Here is a 27682-nt window from a genome sequence, read left to right on the forward strand (position 1 = left end):
GATGGTATCTCAGTTTCTGAGAAAGGAACAGTACAATGGTTTGATAGGAAGGAATTAGGGGTTGTCCAACTGCTGAAATAAGAAGTTGCTTTGAGCTAAGCCTAATGTGTTTTTTTTTTTTAATTCTTATCTTTTATTGAAGTGTAGCTGATTTAAAATGCTAGTTTCAGGTGTACAGCAAAGCGATTCAGTTATACATATACATACATATATATTTTTTCAGTTATTTTTAAAATTGTAATAAAACATGTTTATTTTAAAAACTGTATTACTTGAAGGGATATAGCTCAGTGGTAGAGCACATGCTTGGCATGCACGAGATCCTAGGTTCAATTCCCAGTACTGACATTTAAAAAAATTTTTTAAATAAAAATAATGAAAACCATAAATTAAATATTGTATTACTAAATGAGAATTCTACCAGGGAATAACTCAGTCCTGGGGACTTTAGGGCTAATGTTACCTTTTTGGTACTTTCCAAATTAATTCGTCTTTAAACGTTAGAGTCTCACACTGAGTAATTTATGCAAGATTTACAGTATCTTCATACTGCGTCAGTCTGACTCCTCCAGAAGCCACGAATCACACTAATATCAGCAGCTGCTGAGAGCCTGGGGAGTAAGGCGTTCTCCCCATGCTCTGCGCTACTTCCCTGTGGTTTCCTTGGGTTCCCCCTTCTACCAGGCGGACCAAGGTTCACCAGGAAGAAGGAAGAGAGACACTCAGCCTCAAGGCTGCTGAATTCTAGCTCCTCTGAGTAGACTGGACACTGGCCAAGCGGAAGCATAACCTGGCTTCTAGATGGACACCCAGCCTTCTCCCTATATTCTCAGGCTGGCCATCTGCAGTACAGATTTTTTAATGACTACTTGTGTGAGGAATTCATGAGACCACAAACTGTAAGGAAATGAAGTAGATGCAGACCCCAATTTCAGCCTGCTTAGGAGACCGGTTTCATTGGGTCGAACGAGATGAAATAGACGTATATGTAAGTCAAGAGCAGCCAAATATTCGCAAATTCACCTGATTCAAGCTGTGCTCCAGAATCCTTCAATTCTGGGCTCTCTGAATTCTCTTCCTGACTTTAGTCTGATTCTTATCTTCCTCTTCAGCTTCTCAGAATTTGCCTTCAAATTCCATTCTCTACAGAATGGAAGCCAGTTGAGTCCCTACCAAGTTCCTCTAGCTACCCCAACGTCCATTCCATAAATATTCACTGAACACCTTCTCTGAACCAGGGACTGAGCAAACCGCTGCTGATACAAGGGCAGGGGCAGTCCATCCTAGCCTTTAAGGCACTCATAGAAGAATGAGAAAGGCGTATTTTGTAAACACATATAATCAGTTTGGTGATAGACATATGTCCAAATTGTTATGGAGAATAGGGGGCATCAGGTTTGGGGGGAGAAATGAGGAAGGTTTAAAATGAGTCAACATTTGGATTGTACCTGAAAGATTTGTTATTATGTAAGATTATGTAGGATTTCCTGAACAAACCAAGGCAGGAAAGGTATTACAAGCAGGTTGATGCCAAATTCTAGGGTCTAGGGACGTGAAAGGAGATGAACACTCTGGGAAAGGGCCAATAACTTGACAGGGCTCAGTGAGAGGACGCAAGGACGTCCGAGGTGACTGGTGTCAGATCTTAAAGGAGCGTGGCATTTTCTTTCTTTATCATGTGCGTGAGCTACAGAAATTTTCCTAGTCAGGGAAGTAACATGATGTTTGTTTCTGAAATATGATTTTCCTAAATTCAAGAGATCTTGTTTTCTTTCTATGACTTGTGAGACTGGAAGGGAAGACTCAAACAAAATGAGTAGGGTATATAGGCTTTAAAATTTATCTTTATTGAAAAACAACACAAATGAACTTATTTATAAAACAGAAAAGAGACTCATAGACATAGAAAACAAACTTATGGTTACCAGTGAGGAAAGCGGGTGGGGAGGGATAAATTGGGAGTTTGGGATTAGCAGATACAAACTACTTATATACAGAATAAATAAACAATAAGGTCCTACTGTATATCACAGGGGACTATATTCAATAGCTGTAATAACCTATAATGAAAAAGAATCTATGTATGTATAACTGAATCACTATGCTGTACACCAGAAACTAACACAACATTGTATATCATCTACTTCGATTTTAAAAATTATCTTTATTCTTTTCTCTTCTTACAAAAGAAATACAGATTCATTCAAAGAAAATCCAACATCACAGAAATATGCAAAATAGAAAGCAAATGCTTCCTATAATCCCACTTCTCAGACCCAAACCACTGTTAGGACACCAACGTACTGATAGACTTCTTTAGACCCTTATTTCAGTGTATAAACCCACACATAATTTTCTCCATAACAGTAAATATATAGCCACTTCATTTTTAAAAGGCTGTATGATATTTGCCTTACACATTAATGTGCCATAATTTATTAAATCAATCCTTGCATTAATGTACCATATATTATTAAATCAATCCTTATTTTGTGGATATCTGAGCTGTTTCCAATTTTTCATGATTATAAACAACACTAGGACAAACACCATTTTTATATAAATGTTTGCAATGGGTGTTTCTGTAGGATACATTCTTAGAACTCCTTCAAGGAACTGACATGAAGGAATGGTAGTTTTTCATTTTAATAGATATTGCTAATTTCCACCATAAAGGTTGTTATCAATTTATATCCTAACAGGGTATGCAGTCCCCAGTTTCCCTATGGGATCATGGGATTTTATAGGCAGTCTGTTCTTACCAAAGAGATTGTAGAACCTCGAGACCCTTCATTTAGCTCTGTGAATGTCTGTAGTTCACACATCTGTCTGGTTTCTAATAAATTAACATGAATAGCAGCTCGAAGGTTTGTCCAAAAAAGGCCACATTTACGTCTATCCTTGGGCCATTCCAAGTATGCTTTCTTTTCCATGAGAGCTTTCAACTTGGGATACCTGATAGGAATGCAGTAGAGTGGGATGGGTTCCAGTAAGATGATAATTATGTTATCAGAACTTTCATGGAAGAGATTGTGGTGGGCAAAGTAGAGTTCATAATGGCACCACTCACTCTGGACAAAGTTGGGAGACAAGACAAAGATGGACTTGTAGCTTTTCTCAATGCACTTTATGACATCTTCAGTAATGTTCTTGCCAGGGTCAGAGTTTCCCTCATGAAAACAAATTAGTATAGAACCATCTTCTTTCTCTAGATTGGGGATCAGTGCATGCTTTACCCAGGCAGAATCATGTTCACTGTATGAAATAAACACATGGAATTGGATATTTCTCTTGAGTTGTCTTTGGGTTGTCTTCCTAACCCTGTGCCATGTCTGTGCCCATTGACCTAGCATCCTGAGATACCAGGGCAGATCAAAGTGGAAACAGCAGAAGGCCACAGCCATCCCCAGGACTAGCATGATAACCACAATGGTGACAATCAACAAAGCTATGTTGCAAGATAATTCAGGAAGATGAACATCCTTTAACTGAGTCCCCTTCAGATTCAAAGGGTATTCACAAATGTATGAATCTGACCACCCAACCATCATGCCCTCTGAATATTTTTCAAGCTGAATGAAATCTCTTAATTCACAAGTACACCGGAATGGATTTCTTCCTGCATTTAGAATCTTAACTTCCTGGCAGCTCTGAAAAAAATCCAGAGATGGGCTGAGAATTAAGTTCATTTCAACGTTCAGAACTGAGAGTCTTCCGAAATGACTGCACCCAGGAAGATCAGTTAGAAGATTAAATGCAAGATTTAACTCTCGCAAGGATGTCAGATGAATAATCTCTTTAGGGACAGTTTGAATTTTGTTATCATTCATGTCTAGTATTTGAATATTTCTGGGCAAGCACCTGAAAACAGAGTCAGTAAATTTATTGGATGACAAATTCATGCTGATCAAGGTTTCTGGCCACAAGCAATTTTCATCATTTTCATGTTGTAACAGATTTTGGCTCAGATCTAAGTGCTTCAAGGATGTGTTGCTGGCAAAACAACTCACTAAGGAAAGCGTCTCCAACTTATTGTCCTTCAAAATGAGAGTTTTCAAATGAGGCAATTGGATAGGGGTTTTAAACACGTCATCTGTTAAGATATTATTAGCAAAATTTAAATATTTGAATCTCATAGGATAAATAGGGAACAGCATGTGAGGCATTTGTGCATCTGATATTGTCAGGTTTTCTATATCCATTTTGGTAAAAAGCAAGTAGACTCTCTCCTGTGGAATACTAAAAATTCTGAAGTGTACATGCTCCAATTTTATAGTTCTCATTACAGTATTTGAGTAGTCAAATGAATTGTGGTCAAGATAAACCTTACCTCCAAAAGTCACATGTTGGACCTGGAAGTATTCTACTGATGTATGCCAAACAAATTGGAAGATAAGGAGAAGGTCACCCCAGAGTAAATCAACTTTATTAAGTAACAGAATGGATGTCTTGGCATTCTCTAAAGTAAGATTCTGTTGAGTTTCATAACTTGTAGATTGACTTTTGCCATCTATATTCGTCATTTCTAGTATTTTTGAAGTCTTGATTCCATCACGCAAAAGAACCCAGAAATTTGTATTCATTGGTAAAACAATGTGAAGTTTTGTTGTGTTTAAGATAGGCAGGCTACCTTCCTCATAATGGGAAAGAGTTCTCAATCCTAAGAAGACAGTATTTAGATGCAAATGAGAAATTTTCTGGAAATCTGATTTCCGTATTTTTGCCCCACTCAGACCTAGGATTTCCAGGTGTGACATGTTGCCAGTCTCCTCACAGATAGGTATAGTATCAAAGTCATTGAAGGAAAGATCGAGATGTCTGAGACCTGCCAGTGAGTACCAGGTTACCATCTTCAATCTGTTGTAAGACACATCTAAATATCTTAACTCTGTGTTGAATTCAAAGGTCCTGATATCTAGCTCCTGGATTCTGTTATGGCACAGAATCAAAACTTTCAGTTTAGAGACAGAATGAAAATCTGAACGCTGGAGTTGAAAAAGGAGGTTGTAGGATAAATCCAGCATGGTTGCGCTTGGGGTCAAGTCTGTGGGAACCTTTCTTAAAGACATGTTGGAGCAGTTGATAGTCAATTCCCTTTCTTCCAGCAGCTTTGAAGCCCCACCACGCACTGATATAACAATACAACAAAATAGGTAAATGCTTCTGATATGTCTCATTGTAATTCCGAGAATTTTTTCACTGGTTCACCTCATGTGAATTTTATCACACGTCACCTCATATAAATGGTGAAGATGAGTTCAAACCCTGGAAAAACAGCATATAATGTTAAGTGGTTATGTGATTTGTTAAACCCTGTAGGACTTTTTAAGTACTAACATCTGACTATATTCACCTGAGATTATTCATCTAACATCCTTATGAGAGTTCAGTCTTGCATGTAATCTTCTAATTGATCTTCTTGGTTGAGATCATTTCAGAAGACTCTCAGTTCAAGAATTTGCAGTAGGGTTCCAACCCATATACTGAGTCTTTGATTTGATCTCAGAGCTTGGCTCCATAGATTTCCAAGTCCATTACTGTGTCATACCCCCATCACTGAGGCAAGTCAGGATTCCCAGAAGGGAGATAGATATATATAGTTGGCAGAAGTGCCTCTCACCCAGCTCAGATTAGGAACTGCATTGCCAGGACATATTCGACACCCTCTCCCACATCCCCTTTTGATAGCCTGAAAGCTTTAAGACAGTTAAAAGAAATTTTTAAAAATTAATACATTTTTAGAGCAGTTTAAGATTCATAGCAACATTGAAGGGAAGGTACAGAGATTTTCCATATACCTCCTGCCCCCACATGTGAACAGCCTTCCCTATTATCAACAACCCCCTCTCCATCAGAGTGGTGCATCTGTTACAACTGATGGACCTACACTGATACATCATAGTCACTCCAAGTCCACAGTTTATACTATTGTTCACTCTTGGTGCACATTCTGTGGGTTTGGACAAATGTATAAGGACATGTATTCATCATTATGGTATCATACAGAGTATTTTCACTGCCCTAAAAATCCTGTACGCCTATTCATCCTCTGCCCACCCCACAATCCCTGGAAACCACTGGTCATTTTTTTTGTCTCCATAGTTTTGTCTTTTCTAGAATGACATAATAGTTGGAATCAATACAATATGTATCTTTTCCAAATTGTCTTCTTTCCCATAGTAGTATGCATTTAGGTTTCTTCTATGTCTTTGCATGGCTTGATAGCTCATTTCTCTTTAGCACTGAATAATAGCCCACTATCTGTATCTACTAGAGCTTATCCATTCACCTACTGAAGGACATCTTGGTTGCTTCCAAGTTTTACCAATTATAAATAAAGCAACTATAAACATCTGTGTACAGGTTTTTGTGTGGACATAAGTCCTCAATGAAAGTAATCTTTATAACTGAACAGTGTGGGCCCCTGAATTAATGTTATGAAGCTGTTTACTCAACTTTGTTATTTGTGAATATAGAGAGTCTCTTAAGCTTATACCTGACTGTCAATAATACTTACCCATGCACATGGAAGGTCCGAAACACAGAAATAAAAAGAGTGGTTCTGGTCCTTATGCCTCCATATGTCTTCAGGTTGGTGGCAAAAGCAATCTGGATCACTGCCAAATAATACTGATAGTGATAGAATCAGTTTCCATTTCTTGAAGCTTTTCAATGAGCCAAGAGGTACACTAAACCCTTCGCATATATTATCTTACTTATTCATCACGAAACTCTGTGAGAGAAGTGCTGTTACCCACAGGTTACAGATGAAGACAGTCATGCATGCAGAATTCTGAGGACTTTGAGAGAAGAGTCAGGCTTCAAGTGTTTGATTGGACACAGAACAGAGGAGGTTGGGGAACTAAAAATTTCACAATATTATTATTCAAGATCTACTCTGCCAGGAATTTTTCCAGGCACTGAGGATACAGCAATGAGTAGAACAGACAGAATTTCTCTTCTTACACACTTACATTCCAGTAAGGGGTAAGAAAAGAGGCACTATAAACAAAGAAATACATTTCTATGTTAGGTGATGATCAGGGCTGAAGAAAACAGCCAAGATAAGGGGAGGAGAGGGTGTCTGAGGGGTGATATTGGTATAGGGGAGTCTAAAAAGGCCTCGCTGATAAGGTGACCTTCATGCAAAGATCTAAAGGGCAGAAGGAGCAAGCCTCTTGTCGTCTGGGGAAAAAGCATTCTGGAAAGAGAAGAGTAAGTGCAAGTTCAAAGACCAGATGTGGGAGCCTCTTCCGAAAATGTGAGGAGTGACTGGAGCGGAGTTGAGGAAGTGGATTGAAGAGGTCAGATCTTGTAAGGATTTGGGATTTTCTGCTGATTGAAATAAGAAATGAGTGTAGGATTTAGAGCAGCGGAGTGGCAGATTCTGATGCACATCTTAAAGCGTCCTCTGCTTGTTAGCTGGAAATGACTGGAGGGGCGCAAGCCTGGCAGGAAAGACCCCCGGGACACTAACGAGGAATTCATGACAGAAAGAGGGTAGTGAGGAGGGGGTGAGAAGTGGTTAGATCCCACTATTGTATGAGTGAAGTCTTCAACTTTATGTCCCCCGACACCAGGCACTCTGACAACACAACGGAAGGTAATGAGCAGGGTGAAACTTTCCCTGCTTCTACCTGCATGTTTATTGCACATTGACTCCCAGTCTCCCCTAGACTTGTCACCCCTATGGACAAGCAGGAGGGACCAGGGGCAAACTCAGGGTGTAGCGAGACTTCTCTCTAACGTTCACGTTGTTCCATTCTGAGAAATGTGAGCACACATGCACCCACGTGGGTGTTGAGGCGGGGACAAAACTGGCCCAACTGACACAAAAGGACATCTGGATTATTACCTCACTCTTACCTGGATTTTTCTTTCTCTAGAACCTGCCCAAGTTTGTTTTGTTTTATTGTTATTGGTGTTCTTGTTGAAGTGAAGAAATTCTAGGAGGCATGTCTTTATTTCCTAAAACAACTTAAAAATGAAAATACTTTGTATAGTTGTTTCATAGAAAATAGGGAAAGGGACACAGAAATGTTCAACTATCGTGTGATGTGAGTGTGAAGAGAGAATTTTGATTTTTGGCATGCCTTGTCCATTGTGCATTCAGGGGAAAAGGCACATGAAGGGCACTAGGTGGGGGTGGGATTGAGGAGGTGGCCCCCTTCACCTTCCCACTGAGATATTCCCTCCATGTTTATTTCCTCCAATCCATCCCAGGTGGTCCTCTCTTGGTCACCTCTTTTTTATGTAACGTTTAATATAGCATCCAATGACCAGTATAAGAACAAATACCAACATACAAAGAGAGCCTCTGTGATGTAACTTTATGTCCATGGTTATTTCCCGGATTTTACGAATCCAGTAAAATAAATTAGTTGCTAGTACCATCATTTTAATACATTACCCACATTTAAGATGACCCGAGTAACTCTTCTGTTTGATGAATCTATACGTTTATAGCTATTCAACATGTCTGATAGTATGTCCACGCCAAATTTACTCTCATGCAAATGAGGCAGTGGCCACTCAATGTCTTTTTGGGTAACAACTACCATTCACTGGGCTAAGTAACACTGACTTTACACAGATGGATCCTTACAACACTACTCACCATTTACAGATATGAAAGGTGGTGCTTAGAGAGGTCCTGTAGCTGCCTCATGGTCACAAAGTTAATCCATGGTGAGTCCAGAGCCGGGGCTCTTAGCCATTCTGCTATCTTGTGTCTCTAGGGTGAGTCAAGATAAATCTGTTTCCAATATATGCTATAACATATTAACCATGATGAAATTATATCTCACTAAGACATGTTGATTCTTTAACATTTCCTTATACACAGTCCAAGGAACCCAATGAGTAAGTCTGCAAGTGCTACCCAATTTAGGGTTTCTTTTTTTTTTCCGATTTAGGTTTTAGATCAATTACCTACAAGGACAGACACGGATTGAGCCATTATGTTGAGTACTGTCTTGGTGAAGCCATTGTATTTTGGGGTCACTTGTTACAGCACCCGCCTATGTCCTAACTAATGTGCTATTATCCTTAGAAGGAAATCCAAACCCAATACTGGATTACTAAACCCTCCATGGGCTGGTCTTTCTTCCTTGTAGGATCTCATTTCATATTATCCTGGCCCTCTGAACTCCAGTAAGACTGACCCTCTGCTCCATGGCCACATTTTGCTCTAACCTCAGGGCCTTTGCACTAGCTTTTCCCTCAGCTTGGGATGTTCTTCTCCCATCCTTCCTTGGCTGGATCCTTCTTATCATTGAGGTCTTGTCTGACAGTTCATCTCCTCTAAGAAACCTGACTTGACCCCCTAATCTAAAGAGGACATTTAGATTAACTTGCTAGTCATGCACATCATCCTATTTTGTTTCTCTACAAAACAGAGTACTTACCACTCCCTGAAACTTTTATTCATTTATTTGTTTGTTGACTACACCCCACCCTCACCTCTCACACTCAAGAGAAGGGGGTCTAACAACCTTGTTCACCTCTGTATCCCTGGCATGTACAACAGTGCCCAGTCCATGGCATATGTTCAGTAAATACATTCATGTATATAAGAATAAATGAATGATTTCAATTTTTTATTCCTTAGCCTAAGGTGGTATATAACATACTCTCAAAATATGTATCAAATGAATTAATTTGAGTTGTGAACTCCTGTTACAGTGCAGTGCATGATGGTTAAAGAGTAAGTTTACTGTCAGGGATGGACAGGTCTGTGTTCAAGTCCAATCTTAGCCCTTCACTGGATGTGATAACTTAGATAATTGATTTAACTGCTGAAAGGTTCTGCAGAGGCATAAGGAGATAATGTATATAAATCACTTGGTGTCACGCCTAGTATATCACAAATGGTAGCAGTTCGCAGGGCCAAAACTAAGGTGATTTCAGGCACAAATGTTAAGAGGCACCAAGAAACTCAGTAATCAAGATGAGTAATATTTTAGTAAAATATTTTTTTAAATTAAAGTGAATGTAAAATCCATGACAAACAAAAATTAAAATTTTTTCATAAAGACAGAATGAGTTTTACTGATTTCTCCTCTTGTCTCAAGCTCCAGTATGGCTTGGTAGGACACTGGATATAGTCACTAAGTTATGTCACTAAGACAATGAAGGTGTTTTTACCATTATTTTCTCACCAAGTTCTTCAATTCACAGCAACTTAGTTTAAGCTTTTCGGTCTAAGAGCTATGGCCCTTGAAAAATGCAGCAAAGTCTAACTCAGCTGTTTGTCTGGAATCCTCTGTGTTGAGATGTCATAGCTTTCAAGTTTTACCCACCTTTTTTCTCTCTGCCCAGTACCACAACCTCATGTGAAACTTATTCTAAAAAAGTGAAGTTAAGAAAGAAGTTAAGAAACTCTTTCTGAACTTCTCTTAACATAATAAAAGAAAAAGGCCCTATCTCTCAGGCAATGCATACAAGTTATGGTATTTCATTTAAACATTTTTAAAAGTCTGACATAAACTTTTGATGAAAGATGCAGTCAATAAATATATTATTATCATATTCATATTACTGTCACTGTGCACTGAAAGCTGGTGAAAAACAGAATGGCTTTCTTTAATAGTTTATGATTTAAAAGTCTAAGTCAAAAGACACCATGAAATGACTTGTGGTGGCTTGCCAGAGAATACTTAATCATCTAATTTTTCTTTACCCAATGATGCAAAAAAAAAAAAAAATGGAGAAGGGGTTAAAAAGGGGTTAAAAACCCATTGAAATTTGAATGATCTCTAATGAACATAAGAGCAAGGATGACTGACGTTTTATGAGTGTTTCCTATCTGCTTGGTAAGGAGCTAAATGCTTTCCATACGTTACCTTGTTCAATCCTCTCAACAACCCAACAAAATGATGGATATCCCCATTTTACAGATGAAGGCGCTAAAACCCAGAGGTTAAGTAATTTGCCCAAGGTAATCCAGTAAATAAGTGGTAGAACATGAATTTGAACCCAGAATCTGGTCCCTTCTGGATCCTAAATTGAAGGCATTTCAAACTCTGAAATGAAGAAGCTTATGGTGTGATTGCCGAGGCTGATTCCACTGGCAGGACTAGCTACCACTGTGGCCTCTTCCTTCCCCTCCCACCCCATGTCCCTTCTTCAAAGCTATTTATAGTCTGCTCTGTGTCACAACGTTCAAGAAGCCAGCAAAAAGGAAAGTCAAATTCTCAAGCACCTACAAGACAATTCTTCAAATCAATAGTGATCAACAGTAAGCCCCAGGGTCACTCACTAATCATCAATCTTTAGATTAATATAGGCAAAATAATAAAGACTAAAAACCTGAACACATCTGCTTTCCATCTACTGAATCAGTCTGAATATCTGAATAATCTGAGTAAATCTGAATAATCTGAAAATCTGAATAAATCTACTTCCCTCCCACTTTGTTTAGAAAAGACCCCATGCAATTCTTATTTCTTTTTCACGAGTGTTCTAACAAAGAAAGCTAACAGCTCTTACCCCCAGGCTGGCAGCGGCTCCGGCAGAGCTGCAGGTGCGGATGATTCATTGACAGAACCAGGACTGGCTCCAGGAGTGCCTGAGTCCAGCTTTTCTGTGAAGTTTGCACTCCTTTGCCCTCTACTGCATGCTGGGGGCATTACATGCTGCATAAGTTCATCATAATCTTAGATCACTTTTTAAAGAATTGCAGGAAAATACACACGACATAAAATCTACCATTTTAACCATTTTAAGTGTACAGTTCAGTGGCTTTTAGTACATTCACATAGTCGTTCAACCATCAGCACCACCCAGCTTCAGGACTCTGTCATCATCCCACACTGAAACTCTGTACCCATTAAACAACAACTCCCCACTTTTTCTTCCCTTCAGCTCCCCCGTAACCACTGTTCTACTTTCTGTCTCTACAGATTTGACTACTCTAGGCACCTCAAATAAGTGGAATCATACATTCGTGTGATTGCCTTATTTCATTTAGCATAATGTGTTCAATATTCTTCCATGTTGTAGTATGTATCACAATTTCCTTCCTTTCCTGTTTAAGGCTGAAAAATATTCCATTGCGTGTGTATACCACATTTTGCTTATCCATTCATCCATCAATGGGTATTTGGGTTGTTTTCACCCTTTGACTACTGTGAATAGTGCTTCTATGGACATGGATGTGTACAATTATCTGTTCAAGTCCCTGCTTTCAGTTCTTCAGGGTAGATGCCTTGAAGCGGACCTGCTGGACCCTACGGCAATTCTGTGTCTGAATTTTTGCAGAGCTGCCATACTGTTTCCCACAGCAGCTTACAGCACTTTGATGGTGCTTCACTTCAAGGTTCACATCAGTCATCCTGCCCTTCAAACTGGGTGGGAAGGCCAAGTGGTGATGAGAAGAAATGAAAACGGTGGCTGCAAAATTTCAGCAGTCTGATTGGGAGAGAGTGGGAAGGGCCAGAGGCCTCGTCTTGAAATGAAGTGGTAACACAAGCGTGGTATTTTTTAATGTAGTGTGCAGAGAAGAGGTCAATTTTTTCAAAGCATCAATTTTTGAAGTTTTACTTATGCTTGACTTTAGATTCACCTGACACTGCTGGAGCTCACTGAGGAAGGTGAAAATTTCCAAATGGATTTGTCCATGGGAGGAATAGTCAGTTTGAAACTGAATAATTATAATAAGTTTATGTAAATATGAAATTGTGTGTGTGGGGGGGTCCTTAAAACAAAATAGTTTTTCACAATCATATTGGGGATTTTTAGTCAAAATGTAATAACGTGTATTTGTATGTATATTGTAGAGAGAAAATCACACAATGAATAACTGTTTAAAGAAAAACACAACAGATACAGTCCGCTCTGCTGCCACCTTCACAGAGACGAAACCGTCTACACCTGGAAACAAGTACCGGGCCCGGGCCCGTGCCCAGCAAGAGTGCTGGAGAGCATTCCTAGCTTGTTGCACGAACTAGGCGCTAACATTCCCTTCATCTCAAGAATTCTCAAATGACTACAATCAGCACTCTCACATTCTAAACATCCCTGTCAAGGAAAAATAATCACTTGGGGTTTTTGGTGTCCAAAGACACATTTTTTTCAGAGCCCAACATTTTTAAACACTTTACACGGTCAGTGAATGTGGAATTTTTCTTTACTTATTTTTTTTCAATTTAATTTCCAGAAAGAAGCCAAGTTAGAGAGTAGTATTCTGTGTTGTCATCATCCCCATCGTGATCACTACCGCTTGCCTTCTTCCCAAGGGCAGCAAGTGTTACAAACAACATACTGTTGAATCCTCACTGCAAACTACATAGAACATACATATGATTCCCACTTGACAGATGAGTCTGGTTCAGAGAGAACAAGAAACTTGCCCAAGGTCATCATCCCGTAAGAAGTGGAATCAAGATTCAAAACTTGAGTCTATCTGGCTCTGAAGCCCACAATGTTTGCTTCAGGTGCCCAACAGTTTAAATACTATTCCCTCTGCCATCACCTGGAATTTCTAAAATCTTTAAACCCTTATTTGCAATAAGCAATAACAGTATGCTCAGAACCGTATGTGCTGACATCTTTAGCTAGTAATATTTTTCATTCTCATAAAACATTCTTATCCACTTTACCCTCCTTTTTCCCCCTTCTCCTCTTGCTCTGAGCTTCATAGATATCTGACATGATATGCCCCCATCTCTCTCTCTCTCTCTCCCTCCCTCCCTCCCTCCCTCTCTCTCTCTCTCATACATTTCCTCCCTCATGCCATCCCCTGATTTCAGACTTCTGCCTGCCATATAATTTGGAACCAACAGAGAACTTTGGGTTACCTCAACTGGATGGAGGTTTATTTTAAAGACACTACAGAAAAAAAGAGAACCCACAGGAAGTGAGGGAGCCCAGCGGCACACAGGCAGGCTTCACAGAGACCTGGAAGGCCGGCTTGCTACCCTCCAAATTGGGCAAAGGGCTCTTCTCTACTCTAGTTCTGACTCAGCTTCTCTTTGACTCTTTCTTTCTCAGCCTGCTTCTCTTTTTACTCCCAGCTTCTCTTTCCTGCTGCCTTTGCCTCTTTCTTCCCACTTTCTTCCTGCCTTTCTCAGTATCACGGCTGGTGGGCAGCACTGAAGCTCATCCTGAGGGTACAGCCCCCAAGATAAGAAATCTGATTGGCTCCTCTTTTTCTCACCATCCAAAATGGAGCATCTCTATTGGGCAGGGGGCCCCTGGACCACCCAATAGTCTGCGGGCTTCCTTTGTGTGTTGCCCCTGCTAGAGCCTCCCCTGATGCAAGCAGGAAGGAATATCAAGTGCACAGAGTCAGCCAGCCGGGCCCGCTGCTTCCCCCATTGCCCCTCTGCGGTCTGGGAGTCTAGTGTGAAGCGCCTGTTGATTGGGTGGCGCTCCTCTAGTAAGAGAAAATAGTGACAGAGGTTATGTTCCCTGAATTATATTTCGAAAAAACAAATAAACATTTAGTTCCAGAAAGAGATAGATGTGGATCTCCCAGATTTAGGCTCTCATTTCTTTGGGGGAGGGGACTATCATATTTAAGTTCTAAGACATACTGAACTTCCGGGAAGAAGGGTGAACATCTTCATGGGCCTGTCTGTGACCACATCATCAACATGCAGCACTCCTGTCCCTTGCCTCTCAAAGGCATGGTGCCTGGGACCTTGTTGATTAACTTTGATCATGGCTTTTTATTAAGGGTTGTCATCCACTTGTGTGGGTGTTAACTTGGGGAATTCAGGAAGCAACTGTGTCCTAGTATGAAGATGAAGTCTATTAGAGAGCTCTGAAACACCCAAGGAAGGCAGGGGTGAGCTGGTCCACAGTGTTGGGGAGCCACAGAAGACACAGTCCAGGAAGCACAGGAGAGGTGGCCGGGAGTTCAGAATGCCTCTGAAATCCTCAGGAGGGACAGCTTTCCTAAGGCTGGGCACTCAAGTGGCTTTACTTGAAAATACAAGGTGATAACCCCACACCTAGAAACTTTGTTGACAAAAAGAAAAAAGTTTCTTCAGTATAGCACAGGGAACTATGTTCAATATCTTGGAATAACCTTTAATGAAAAAGAATATGAAAATGAATATAAGTATGTTTATGCATGACTGGGACATTGTGCTGTATACCAGAAGTTGACACATTGTAATTGACTGTACTTCAATTTAAAAAAAAAAAAAAAAGAAACTTTGGTGACAATCAGGTTGCACTAGTAAGGTTGAAGTTTTTCACGTGTTTGCTTTGTAACTGGACTCTGTTTTGAGCTGTCCATCTCTTCACCAATAAATCAATCGGGATCTTAGTGCTTTTCTATTTTATCTTATCCTTTATATAAAAAAGGAAGAGAATTTTTATCTGAGATATTTGCTACCAGTTTTACTTCCCAATTTAGTATTTCCCCGTTTGCCATTTTTAGTTGGTTTTGGTTTTTTCTTCATTTGCTTGTTTGTTTTAAGATACAGCTGTTTCCCGGGAAGGGGGGGTGGGGGTGGTTTGTAGTCAAATTCCATCCCTTTTCTAATTTTTTTGAATCTTAGAAAGCCCAGGACAGTCTAGACTGAACATGATCAGCAGCTTAGCTCCAGTTCCACATTCGGTGGCATAAGGGAATGAAGATAATAGCAATCACAATAATAATAATGTCATCATTAGAGCTAATGTTTATCAACCTTTTGCAGACCCACTTTCCTCTGACTTCTTAACCATATAAGAAAGGTTATCATGCCCATTTTACAGATGAGAAAAAGGAGGCTAGAAAAAGTTAAGCACACAGTTACAGAGAAATTGAGCCAGGATTTAATTCCAGAATGCTTGTGTGCAGAACCCAGTTCCATAACCTTTATTCTCTGCTACTTTCAGCTCTAATGGAGACCTAGTTTTATTCCCCTAAACCCCATTTTCTTTTTTCTTGGTCGTAAAAATTTTAAGTACAGAAAAATGTAAAAGCAAAAGCAAGCATCAACCACAGGCAAGTAGTGATAATATTTTTGTATATTTTCATCTAGATTGTATTCTCTGCATATTTTTAACATATTGAAACCATCCTGTGCATACAATTTTGCATTTCAAAATTTCTATGGTTTTCATTTCTGCTGTAATGTAAGCATTCTCTTATGTTAATAAAAAAGACTTCCCATACATTGTTATTTTTAAATTGTGGTAAAAAACACATAACACAAAATTTACCATCTTAACCCTATACACTATTTTTAATAATTGTAAAATATGTCACGAAATGAGCCCAGCATGTTTCTTCCATTGTTGGAAATTTGGAGAGCTTCAAAATTTTCACTGTTAACAATAACCTTGCAGTTAACATACTTGTAAAGAAATATTTGTCCACATTTCAACTTATTACCTTAGGATATATTTCTAGAAGTGGAATTACAGGTCACAGATCATGGCTATTTATATATTGCCAACTCCTTGGTCCTTCTATTACCACTATATAAAATGCCCCCTCCCCTGCAGCCTTGTTAGTAATAACAAGCTGATAAAAATGGAACTGTTTTCATCTTAATTTGGTCGAGAACCCTGGGTGAAGTGTGAGACTAGATAACTGAGTTTGTAACCCTTTGCTTACTTCTAGCCAAGAAAAGGGATTGGAGAGTCTGAGAGGTGTTAAGATTAGAAGAGGGTTTGGAGAGCTTTTGGTGTAATATGAATTCCCTTTTATCTCAATCCTAGGAAAAGGGGCTTCAACAGAACCACTTGGAAAGTTGGTCATGTAAACTCTGCCCTTTGGGGGACATATTGCAACCAGTCTTTAATTCATACCTTGAAATCTAAAGGTCTTGGCTAGCTACTCTAAGGGTACCTTTTACTAATAATGAAATTTAGGCTTAGAAATTTTAATTGTTCAAGATCATGCACATATAAGTAATGGAGCTATAATTGAAACCCAGTTGTTCCAAATCAGAGCTTGCTAATTTATCCAATCTGCGATGTGCCTTCTCATTTCTTATTTTCATTACTATGTATTTGTCCACACTTTGAACTGAATTCCTCATCTCCCAACTTGGAATTCTTTGGCAGGAGATTCCACAAGCACAATCTCAACCTCCTAGCTGCCTCTTTAAAACCACTTAGGAGATCAGATATTTATACACAGATTGATGTAACTTCTCAGAATCTTGAGTTTGTTAGATAAACTTTAACTGACTTTATGGCTGCCTTTAAGGATTTTTTTTTTTTAGACTTGCAAGATGTGATGGGTTGAATCGTGTCCCCTAAAATCCATTTGTTGAGGTCCTAAACCCCAGTACCCCACAATGTGACCTTATTTGGAAATAAGGATAGTGTAGATGTTATTAGTTAAGGTGAGGCCATTAGGGTGGGCCCTAATCCAATATGATTGGTATCCTTATAAAAGAGGGGAGATTGGGGCATAAATAGGCATAGAGGGAAGACCATGTGAAGAAACAGAGAGAGACAGTCATCTAAAACCAAAGGGTAGAGGCTGGGAGCAAATCCTTCCCTCCCACCCCTCAAGAGGACCCAACCCTCCTGACATCTTGATATTGGACTTCCAGCCTCCAGAACTATGAGTCGATAAATTTCTGTTGTTTAGGCCACTCAGAGTGTAGTACTCTGTTACATCAGACCCAGCAAACTAGTGCTAAGCAATTGAAACTTGGAATTGAAATGCAACTAGGATTGCAATTGAAATACACCTAGTGCTGAGCAACTGAAACTTGGTTATGAAATCTTCAAGTTCAGTAACAGGAAGGGCAGTCATCCTAGAGAAAACAGGAAGATCCAGGTCTAGCAACGGTTGCAACTTCCATTACAGAACAAGCGCTTTTCTCCATTTTTAGTATATATTTCATGGTTTCAATTTGTTTTCCACTATTAATTCTCACAGAAGTATAAATGATGACTTTCTTGTATTCCTAAATGTCAAGTCCATAGCTTGTCTTTCCAGACCCTTGACACTATGATCTTAATCTAACTCTCCATGCTTATGTCTCACTGTTACTTTTCATAAATTTCATGGTCCAGTCAAATTGGGACAGTAGTCCCAGAATAGGCCTGGGTATTCCTGTCTTTGCTCCCCCATCTGTCTATTTAGAATGGTCTTTCCATTCTTCATCATTATGCATCAAAAAAATCCAAAGTTAAAGTCTCCTTCAAAGCCCAATGGAAAAATGACCACTTCTAAAAAGATTTTTTTTTTCACTCAATCTAAATGGCCTTTGAACTTCCATTTATATTTTTGTTCCATTGATTTTTATTTTTGTTATCTGGATTCATAGGGCTTTTTTTAGGGCAAGAAATAACTAGTATATTAAGTCTTACTTGAGTTTATCCTCCCAAAAGTGAAGACTCACACAAGAGCTTTATGTGCAGGTCATTTGGTTTGAAGAAGTGGTCTCAGGACTCAAGAGTGAGGGGACTGAGAAGAATGAAACAAGGATGAAGGCAAAGCCAATCCAAGAGTAAGTTATTGAACTGGTTACTCCTGTGGCCAAGGAAGGTTCAATCCCACTGGGGACTCTCTGAGGAATGTGCAGACTATGCCTCATTTTCTTACCCAAAAATAAAAGAGAGAGGAATATTTATCTAATGGCTCCCGTCCGTTTGGTGGCCAAAGATCTCTTTGGACAAGATCTCTGGAACTTCCAGGTGTGTGCATGTACCAGAATAACTGAACAGGATTCCACAAACATCCTGGACAGTGGTATTAGTGAAGTCATGGAGCATAAAGTGAGAGATAGATGGTGCAGCTACGATGAGGTGCTGCCAGGCTACACCTGCCTAGAGATGGCTGTCAGAGTAAAAGTGTCTAGACAGAATGATTGATGAGTATGAAAAATAGCTGTTATAATAAAGCTGGAAAGAAATCTGACATAGCCCACTCCTTGCACTGCTCCAATCTGCTCATGCCCTATTTTAATAGTTTCCCAAAAGACAGGAATACTATGTATAGAAGCAGTACACATCGGCTATATTCCTCCTTTTGCTCAAAAGAGCAAAGGCTCCCATGCATTCTAGTTCAAACAACTAGAATCTCAGCAAGATCTCCAGCCACAGAAAACCAGACTCAGAATTTCCATTTGACCTGAGATGTAACACACTCTGGGATTAAGTTCCAATGCAGACCCTGAGACGAGTATTCAACTGCAAGCAGTTTATTTCAGAGGTGATCCCAGGAAACACCCTTGGAAGAATGAGGATATGAAATAAAAATAGAAAGGAGGCCAATAAAGTCATTTCTACCATAGAAAATCAGGATTGCATCCTACTGGGAGATTCAGCGGGAATGTAAAGTACACCCCAGATTTGTCCCCCCAAAATGAGTGAGAAAGTTGAGGTATTTATCTGCCAATTCTCTTTCTGATATTGGTGGAAGGCTGCTTCCAAGGATACCCTCCAGCACTTCTGAATTTCCCTTTGTGTGGGTAAAGTGGGTTCTCATGGCCAAGAAGAAAATCCTTCACGGAGAGACTCTCCAGCATTAGCAATAAGCAGCCCTCAACATGCAGAGGCGAATGTTGAGTGGAAATGAGGAAGACACCAACAGCTATAGAAATCTGCTATGGAAACCTAGCTACAGGTATAAAAGGCATGGGGTTTTCTAACATTGACCCTGGCACACAGAAACATATCAACTGAAGTTGTTTGAACAGGTGCTTCTCTCGATTACATGATAAATTCAGTGAATTCAGTCCTAGCAAAGAAACAGATGAATCCCTCATGTTAGAAATCAACCATTTACATAGAAATTATATCACTTCATTTACTTTTCTTACCATGTATAAATGGGGAACTGAGGCCTGAGAGGATGTACACATTTTTGTCTACATCTTAAATTTAAAGTCATGTTTAGATTCGTGTTAATGCAAAATAAAGTCATTGTTGGAACTTGCAAAAGCAGCAACATTTTTTCTAAAAGCAGCAGAGGAATATTTTTAGATCTGTGTGTAACTTAATTCTTTTGATTTCTCCATCAATTTAATATTAATAGATGCTCTTAGATTAGCCCAAAAAAGTCCACGTTTGCTATTCTCCTTGGGCCATTCCAAATAAGTTCTCTGTGCCATGAGAGCTTTGAGCTTGTGATAGCTGTTAGGAATGGAATACTGTGGAATGGGATCCAGCAAGATCAGGATTAAGTTATTGGATCCTTCATGGAAGAGGTTGTGGTGGGCGAAGTAGAGTTCATAATGGCACCACTCGCTCTGAACAAAGTTGGGAGACAAGACAAAGATGGACTTGTAACTTTTCTCAATACAGTTTATGATATTTTCCATGATGCTCTTGCCGGGAACAAAATCCCTCTCATGAAGACAAATCTTTATATCTTCTTTTTCTAGGTTTGGTAGTAATTCACTCTTTACCCATGAAGAATCGTGCCCACTGTATGAAATAAAAGCATGGAACTGGAGAGTTCTTTGGAGTTCTGCTAAGGGTACATTCCTAGCCCTGTGCCGGGTCTGGGTCCACTGACACAGCATCCTGAGATACCAGGGAAGATCCAAGTAGATACAGAGGACGGTCACGGTAACAGCCACCAGCAGCCCAGTGACCCCAATGGTGACAATCAGCAGAGCTGTGTTGCAGGATAATTGAGATACGTGGAAGTCCTTTAGTGGGGTTCCCTTATAGCTTTCTGGATAGTCACACTTATAAGAATCAGGCCAGTCCTCTACCACTTCACTTGGTACTTGGCCTATACCCTGGATAAAGTCTCTTAGCTCACATGTACATTGGAATGGATTGTTCCCTGCTTTTAGGGACCTAATCTTCTGGCAGCTCTGGAAGAAATCAGCTGATGGGTTGGAAATTGAATTATAGTCAATGATCAGTACAGAAAGGCTGCTAAAGGTACCACATCCAGGAAGGTGGACTAAAAAATTGAAAGCAACATTGAGCTCTTGCAAAGCTTCTAGACTGGTGACATCTTTAGGGATGCTCCTTATTCTGTTATTGTGAAGATCAAGAACCTTGACCCTGGGAGGTAAACATCTGAAAACAGAGTCAGAAAGTATATTTGAAGACATATTTAAACTTAATAAACTTCTAGTCCAAGAGCAATTTCCTTCATTTTCATCATACCTTAGAGAATTCTGGCTAACATCCAATTGTTGTAGAGATGTCATTGTCTTGGTCATATGAACTATAATTGCAAGTTCTTTTAACTGATTCATTTGTAAACTGAATGTCTCCAAATTAATCAGATTTCCACAATTTTTAAAAACCATGTCTGTTAAGACATTATTGGAAAAATCCAAATACAGAAATGGGCTAATTTGGGATGGGCAAACCATGTGGACCATGTGTGTAGCAGACACTGCGAGATGTTGGATGTTCATATTTGAGAAGATTTCATAGATATAACTTTGTGGAAACCCAAACACATCAGTGACGACTTGGTGTATAGACAAGACCTTCAGTGAAGTGTCAGAATAATCAAAATCTCTGAAGCCAAGGTGACCTTGTAGTTTCACATTTGAAATTGAGAAATACTCAATGCTCGTATGCCAAACCAACTGGAGGATCATGATGAAAAAATTCCAAGTTGTTTCAATGTTGTTTAAAGTAAGATTTGATAACCTTGAATTCTTTTGGAGTTTTGACAGAACATTGTGGAAATAAGGACATCCATCATCACCCAGAACACATTTGATGTTAGACAGTTCCAGACTTACTGCAGTGCTGAGTGACACGTCCAAAGTAAAATGGAATTCCTTTCCTGTGGGGAAAACAATGTGCAGACTCTGTATGTTCAGGTCTTGAAGGCTCTCAGGGTCTTCTTTTCCCCCGTAAGTGTCTCCTAAGACCAGTAAAACCTTATTGATATGCATATGAGCAATTGGCAGCAGACTACGTTTTTGAAACTGTGTGGCACTCAACCCCAGAAACTGTAGTTGAGACATGTTGCCAAACTCTTGGCAAATGGGCAGGGCATCAAATGCATTAAATGAGAGGTCTAAGTGCTTGAGGTTCAGAATAGGGTGGCAAGAAATCTGCTCCAGCTTGTTGTGGGACAAATCCAAGTATTCTAATTCCTGGTTGAATTTGAAAACACTGATATCAAGATACTGGATTCTATTATGAGAAAGTATCAAAATTTTCAGTTTTGATAGTGATAGGATGTCAGGTGCCTGAAGCTCAGAAATAGAGTTTTGTGATATATCTAAGACTGTTGTTTTCAGGGGTATGTCTTTGGGAACACAGATGAGACCTGTTTTTGATCTATCAACTAAAAATTCACTTTCATCAGATAATTGGATTCTGATCTCAAGTGTTAATATGAAGATGGTGGCAAAATGGAAGATGCCAGACTTCATTTTAGTCATTTTGTAACAAGAGACATTCCCAAGGGTAGTTGCTATTCTTCAGAGTATCTTGATACAGATACAGATCCTAGGGGAAAAAAATCCACATTAAGTGATTGTATTAAATTAGGGGTGGCTGACATTAAACATTTTTTTACTAGAGACTCATAAAATGAAGGCTACACTCATTGGAGTCCCACACCCTGAAATCAGGGAAATATATACACTGATAAATAATTATACTACATCTAATCAAATAACTTTTAATATGGATGTGCAATGGACGCCCCCCACCCCCCCAAAAGATATATCCACCTCCTAACCATGTCCTAATCTCCTAATTGAATATTGGGTATTGGTAGAGATAATTAAGTTAAGAATCTTGAAATGAGAAGATTCTGGATTATCTAGGTGGTCTCTAAGTCCAATGACAAGTATTATAAGAGAAAGGCAGAGGGAGCATTATTTACAATTGCCAAGATATGGAAGGAACCTAAGTGTCCATCAATAAGTGAATGATAAAGATGTGGTATATATATACAATGGAATATTACTCAGCCATAGAAAAGTGAAATCTTGCCTTACAGCAGCATGGATAAATCTAGAAGGTAGTGAAATAAGTCAGACAGAGAAAGACAAAAACCACATGATCTCACCTATATGTGGAATCTAAATAACAAAACAAACAAAATAAAATGAAAGCAGACTCACAGATACAGAGAACAAATGGGTGGTTGCTGAGGGGAGGGGAATGGAGGAAGGGCAAAATAGGTGAAGGGGATTATGTGGTACCAACCACCAGTTAGATACTAAATGTTACAGGGATGTAATATAGAGCATAAGGAGTATGGTCAGTAATACTGCAATAACTTTGTATGGGGACAGATGGTTACTGGACATGTTGTGGTGATCATTTCACAATGTATGTAGATGTCAAATTATTATGTAGTACCCTGGAACTAATGTAATATTGTACGTCAACTACATTTTAATCAAAAATAATAATTAAAAATTTTAAGAATTAAAAATTCATTTTAAAAAGGGGGGAGGCTGTAGCTCAAGCGGTAGAGCACATGCTTAGCATGCCCGAGGTCTTAGGTTTAATCTCCTGTACCTCCATTACAAAAATAATTAAATAAATAAACCTAATGACCACCCCCCACCAAAAATAAATAAAAAAGAGAAAGGCAGAGAGATATTTGATAGAGACAACACTGACAAAGAGAAGAAGGCCATATGAAGACAGAGGCAGAGATTGGAACCACACACTGACAAGGCAAGGAATGCCAAGAGCCAGACAGCCAGCAGATGCCAGAGAGGCTCCGGAGTATGGCTCTGCTGACACCCTCATTTTGGACTTCTGGTCTCCAGGACCATGAAAGAACAAATTTCTGTTGTTTTAAGCCACCAAGTTCTGATAATTTGTTACAATAGCCACAGGAAACTAATACAGATGGTTTTACATATTCACAGGAAAGTCCTCTGACCCCAGCACTCTCAAGATCATTTATTACTAGGATCACAGCTGGTGTACCCTCCACCTTGGAAATGTACCTCCCCATGGCTGTCTTGAGAGTTCCCTTCCCATGCAGGTGAATTAGGATTCTTTTCGCATTACCTTTTGTTACCTACACACAATTTGCTACCTAACTTTGATCTTATTAAAAGGGTAATTAGATCATGATAAAAGATCTCTCACAAAATCCATTCATCTGTTGATTTATTTATTCAACCAGTGTTTGTTGATAACCTTCTGACCATGTTTTAGGAACTAGAGATAAAGCAGTGAAGTGGGTAGAGTTGTAATTCTTAAGAGCTTATTATCTAGTGGGGAGACAGAAAATAGGCAAATAAATGACTGAACGTAATTTCGTAGAGTGATAAGTGTTATATAGAAAATTAAAGCAGGGTAAATCGATCAAGAATAACAGTAGGTATATAACAGCGGTTGGTGGTAGCTTTTCTAGATTGATTAGTCAGAGAGGGCCTTTCTGAGAAGATGGTATTGGAGTAGAAACTAGAAGGAAGCGAATGAATAATCTATGGGAAGATCTGGGGGAAAAGCATTTCTGACAAATGAAAAGGCTGGCGCAAAGGTCTTGGGATGGGGCTGAGCTGGGTTTGTCTGAGACACAGTAAGGAGGTCAGCGCTAGCATGGACTGAGCGAGCGTGAGGAGAGTTAGGGCCAAGATCACAGGGTGTAGAGGATTGCTAAGAGTTGGGTTTCTATTCTAAGAGTGATGAGGGGGCAGTGAGCCCTGAAAGGTTTTGAGATGGGAGCAGCTTCCTCCTCTCTCTTATTCAGAAAACCTTTTATCTTTCATTCATCAAGTATATATGTATTCCCTATAAAACGCTAGGCATCATTCCAGGCTGTGCTTGTTGCACCAGTTGTCAACCCACCACAGTTCAGATTCTACCCTGTTATCACCATTCCAATGGCACATGAGACCAGAGGGAGTTCTGCTGGTATGAACCCCAGAAAGTGATACATCCCGCCTCACCACCACAGACCCTCTCGGCAGGGACTACATGGCTACACAGATCTTTCAAGGAACTAATTCAAAATCCCCTAGAACTGCATTAGACAAGCAAGCCATTAATATCAGTGAAGAGTCAAATTCCTCTTCACATGTCCCCTCACATCTCTCTCTCAACAAGCACAGAAGAACCTACATAATTCATCTCAGAAACAACCCTGGGTTGCAAAATTTCCTCAATATGCAAATTTATCTGGTTTCGGGGACATTGCTTGGACTTACCCTTTCACAGAGGTGCCCGATGATGCCTTGGTGGTCCTGACTTCTTCAAACATAGAAGAGGTTTGGGATGCCCCTCCATCACCACTCATGAAGACTCTGTGCAGAGAAGGGGACACAGACATTACAATGAATGTTAAAAGTAAGGGTGGCATTTTTATCTCATTGATTGCATTTAGACAAAAGACCCAGAAATGTCCCAAGTCTTCCTCTCCAGATTCCTGAAAGAGCTACTCATACGAGGAGAAATGCTTCAATGAGAATCCAAATTCAAATCCAGATAACATGCCTGAGCCAGTGCCTAACATCTCAAAACAGAACTATGCCGTAAAACGTAAATTGAAGTAAAAGCAGTTTGGGCTTGGTTCCAGTGGGGTTCCCTACTTATTCCTAAGCCAGAATCAAAATCTGGGGATCTTTCTACCTTCCACCCAACTCCAGAGTTCAAGGAAGCCGTGGTCAGCATCGTCAGGCATGGGACACAGACAGTGTCCAGAGAGACAAGGGGCAGAGATAGGACTCCATGCATGAACATGAGTGCTTAACACACAGTGAACCCACCACAAGCAAGATGAACGTTGTTCCTGTTTCCTTACCAAAAGCAACCAGCACAACAGATTTACATTTATAAAACTGCCTGTCTTCAAGCATTTAATGAAAGCATGGCTTCCGTTTTCTATCTAGCTGAAATCATTGACTCAAATATCTCCTATTTGCCCAACCTCCATCTTGCCCTTTCATTTAGAGTCCTTATTGGGAGCACTCAGTTTATGAAACTATCATTATTTCTGTAATTAAGAAGTCAAAGTGTCATACACACAAGGAACTGATTTTTAGATACTTACAGGAGCTATAAATTGTATATACCAAACTTGCTAGATCAGTGAAAAATCAGTATTTTCTGTGAAAGTCCTATGATCAGCACTGAATCTCAACTATAGTAGAGCCTCAAAACTGTTTTACTACCAAGTAGAATTATTAATTTGCAAACATGGTCAGTAAAAGGATGCTTTAATTTGAAAGTATAAAAGTATTTCTGGTGGGCTTGTGTAAATTTTTATGATTATGATAGGTTTAGCCTCACCTTGTATGATTCAATGCACCAATACAGGTGAATTGCCTCTGTTTGGAGACTTCAGGAGCATTAGATCAGGACTTTGACTTGTCTTAATGGCCAATACTCATGCAATCAATCTGGCCATTAAGTTCAGTCCTGCAAATATTTATTGAGAGTCTTCTTTGCACCAACTAGCTATTAACCACAGGCTGAAAGGATCAGAACCAACTCAGGAGCTTTTCTGCTTTGTTTCCTCTGTGGTTTTGTGAACATTTGCTTTCTGTTGTAAAGTTGCACTCACTTTCAACTCTTTGAATCAAATTGGGTGTAGCCTGGGAAACATTTTCAAAGCCTACCATGCCACCTGACTGGTAGAGCAACCCAGAGCATTTTCAGTGGTTTGAGAAAACAGAAAAGAATAGCTCATGGGAACAGCCCAGAGAAAAAACTCAAATGAACCTGCCCCTAAAAACAAAGGTGGTGTTCAGCAGCACTGACTCCAGGAGTAATTTACCTACATCCCATTGTCCTTGGCATCCTCATGGCCAAGAGACTAAGGGAGAGGACTGGATGAAGAGCAACGCCACCTGCGATCAACAACTAGCATCTCTGTAAGAAACCCTTGAGGAGACATTTATGACCCAAAATTCATCTGCCAACCCAAATATGTCTCTCAAAAGCAAGTCACGCATGAGATGAGGTCCATTCAAGAGAAAAACACACATAAAAAAACCCTTTCTCTGACTTAGGACAAGGAGCTGATAAACAAATGCTAGTTCGAACCACAGTGAGTACACAACAGAAATAAGCCACTTAGAAAAACACCCAGAACTTAATCATAGAAACTTGTGAGATTTTTGTGTCTAATAACTAGTAATACTATTATTTTCTTTTGTAGTTTAAAAAGATATCACTTACCGAGATGACCTGTCCTTCTGTCATGCTGGCAGTCTGTAGGAAAATCAAGTACTTCCTCAAACATTTATTTGGTAACCACATTTAATGTTGCAGAGGGGGGCGGGGAAGCTCTTTTGTGCCATCTACTGAATCCCACCGAAATTACACTATACAGTCAGTGTAAACCTGCTTTCTCCTATTCATCTGTAGAAAACCGTCTGGTTAATTGATAAACCTGCATTAAAATAGGTCCACTTCTTTATGGCTCTCCATATTCCACTAGTCAGCTCACTATTGTCCACACTAACAAAGTGAAGGAGGTGCTATTAATAACCCACAGTTGATTTATTGGCTGAATTCAAAATGCTTATCTTGTAGCTCTGCTGGTGAAGGTGGGAGTACCGGTCTGAAGTATTTCAGGTGGTTTGCTTTCCTTGTCTTTTGATCAAGCCGCTATTAAAAATGACTGAGAGTGGAACGAGGGAGGGGGTCAAGATGTACTTTTTGCTAAAACTCATTCATAAAGAGAGAGCACTCATGTGCTAATATAAAATGCATGCTAATCACGTCTTTTCTGACAAATTGCTTTTCAGAGAAAATCCGGTGCTCAATTTTTTCTTCCATGGATATTTCAAACTTTCTTCAAAAAGTGATTTTTAAAAAATCTTCATGTGACAAACGTGCTGTCTAACAATCTCTTTCCTTGGATAAG

At 39.6% G+C, this 27682-nt stretch overlaps 2 protein-coding genes and 1 long non-coding RNA gene across 11 annotated transcripts in view; 1 reads left to right on the plus strand and 2 right to left on the minus strand.

Annotated features, from left to right (window-relative positions):
* Positions 1-2105: 2105 nt before the first annotated feature.
* TLR10 (toll like receptor 10) overlaps positions 2106-27682 on the minus strand; it is a 68354-nt gene continuing 42777 nt past the window's right edge. The window contains exons 2-7 of one of the 9 annotated variants that reach the window (XM_032495906.1): positions 25020-25115; positions 11491-11636; positions 8618-8734; positions 7867-7977; positions 6518-6630; positions 2520-5265 (exon numbers count right to left, since the gene is read on the minus strand). In XM_032495906.1, coding sequence (XP_032351797.1) covers positions 2742-5177 — 2436 coding nt within the window. In that variant the 5' untranslated portion in view covers positions 5178-5265; positions 6518-6630; positions 7867-7977; ... (1 more) ...; positions 11491-11636; positions 25020-25115 and the 3' untranslated portion in view covers positions 2520-2741. The other 8 variants (XM_032495896.1, XM_032495883.1, XM_032495913.1 and 5 more) reach the window with 8 other exon arrangements.
* LOC116668407 lies at positions 9302-23330 on the plus strand. Its single transcript, XR_004325579.1, has 3 exons — positions 9302-9381; positions 14847-14851; positions 23319-23330. It is a non-coding gene; the product is annotated as an uncharacterized LOC116668407 (long non-coding RNA).
* Positions 15749-27013, minus strand: TLR1 (toll like receptor 1). Its single transcript, XM_006185605.3, has 3 exons — positions 26992-27013; positions 25020-25115; positions 15749-22344 (listed from the first exon to the last, which is right to left on the minus strand). Exon 3 carries the CDS (start codon positions 22275-22277, stop codon positions 19887-19889), a length of 2391 nt encoding a protein of 796 aa, XP_006185667.2. The 5' UTR covers positions 22278-22344; positions 25020-25115; positions 26992-27013; the 3' UTR covers positions 15749-19886.

The sequence above is a fragment of the Camelus ferus genome, chromosome 2 (genome assembly GCF_009834535.1).
Source record: "Camelus ferus isolate YT-003-E chromosome 2, BCGSAC_Cfer_1.0, whole genome shotgun sequence".
NCBI classification, from domain to species: Eukaryota; Metazoa; Chordata; class Mammalia; order Artiodactyla; family Camelidae; genus Camelus; species Camelus ferus.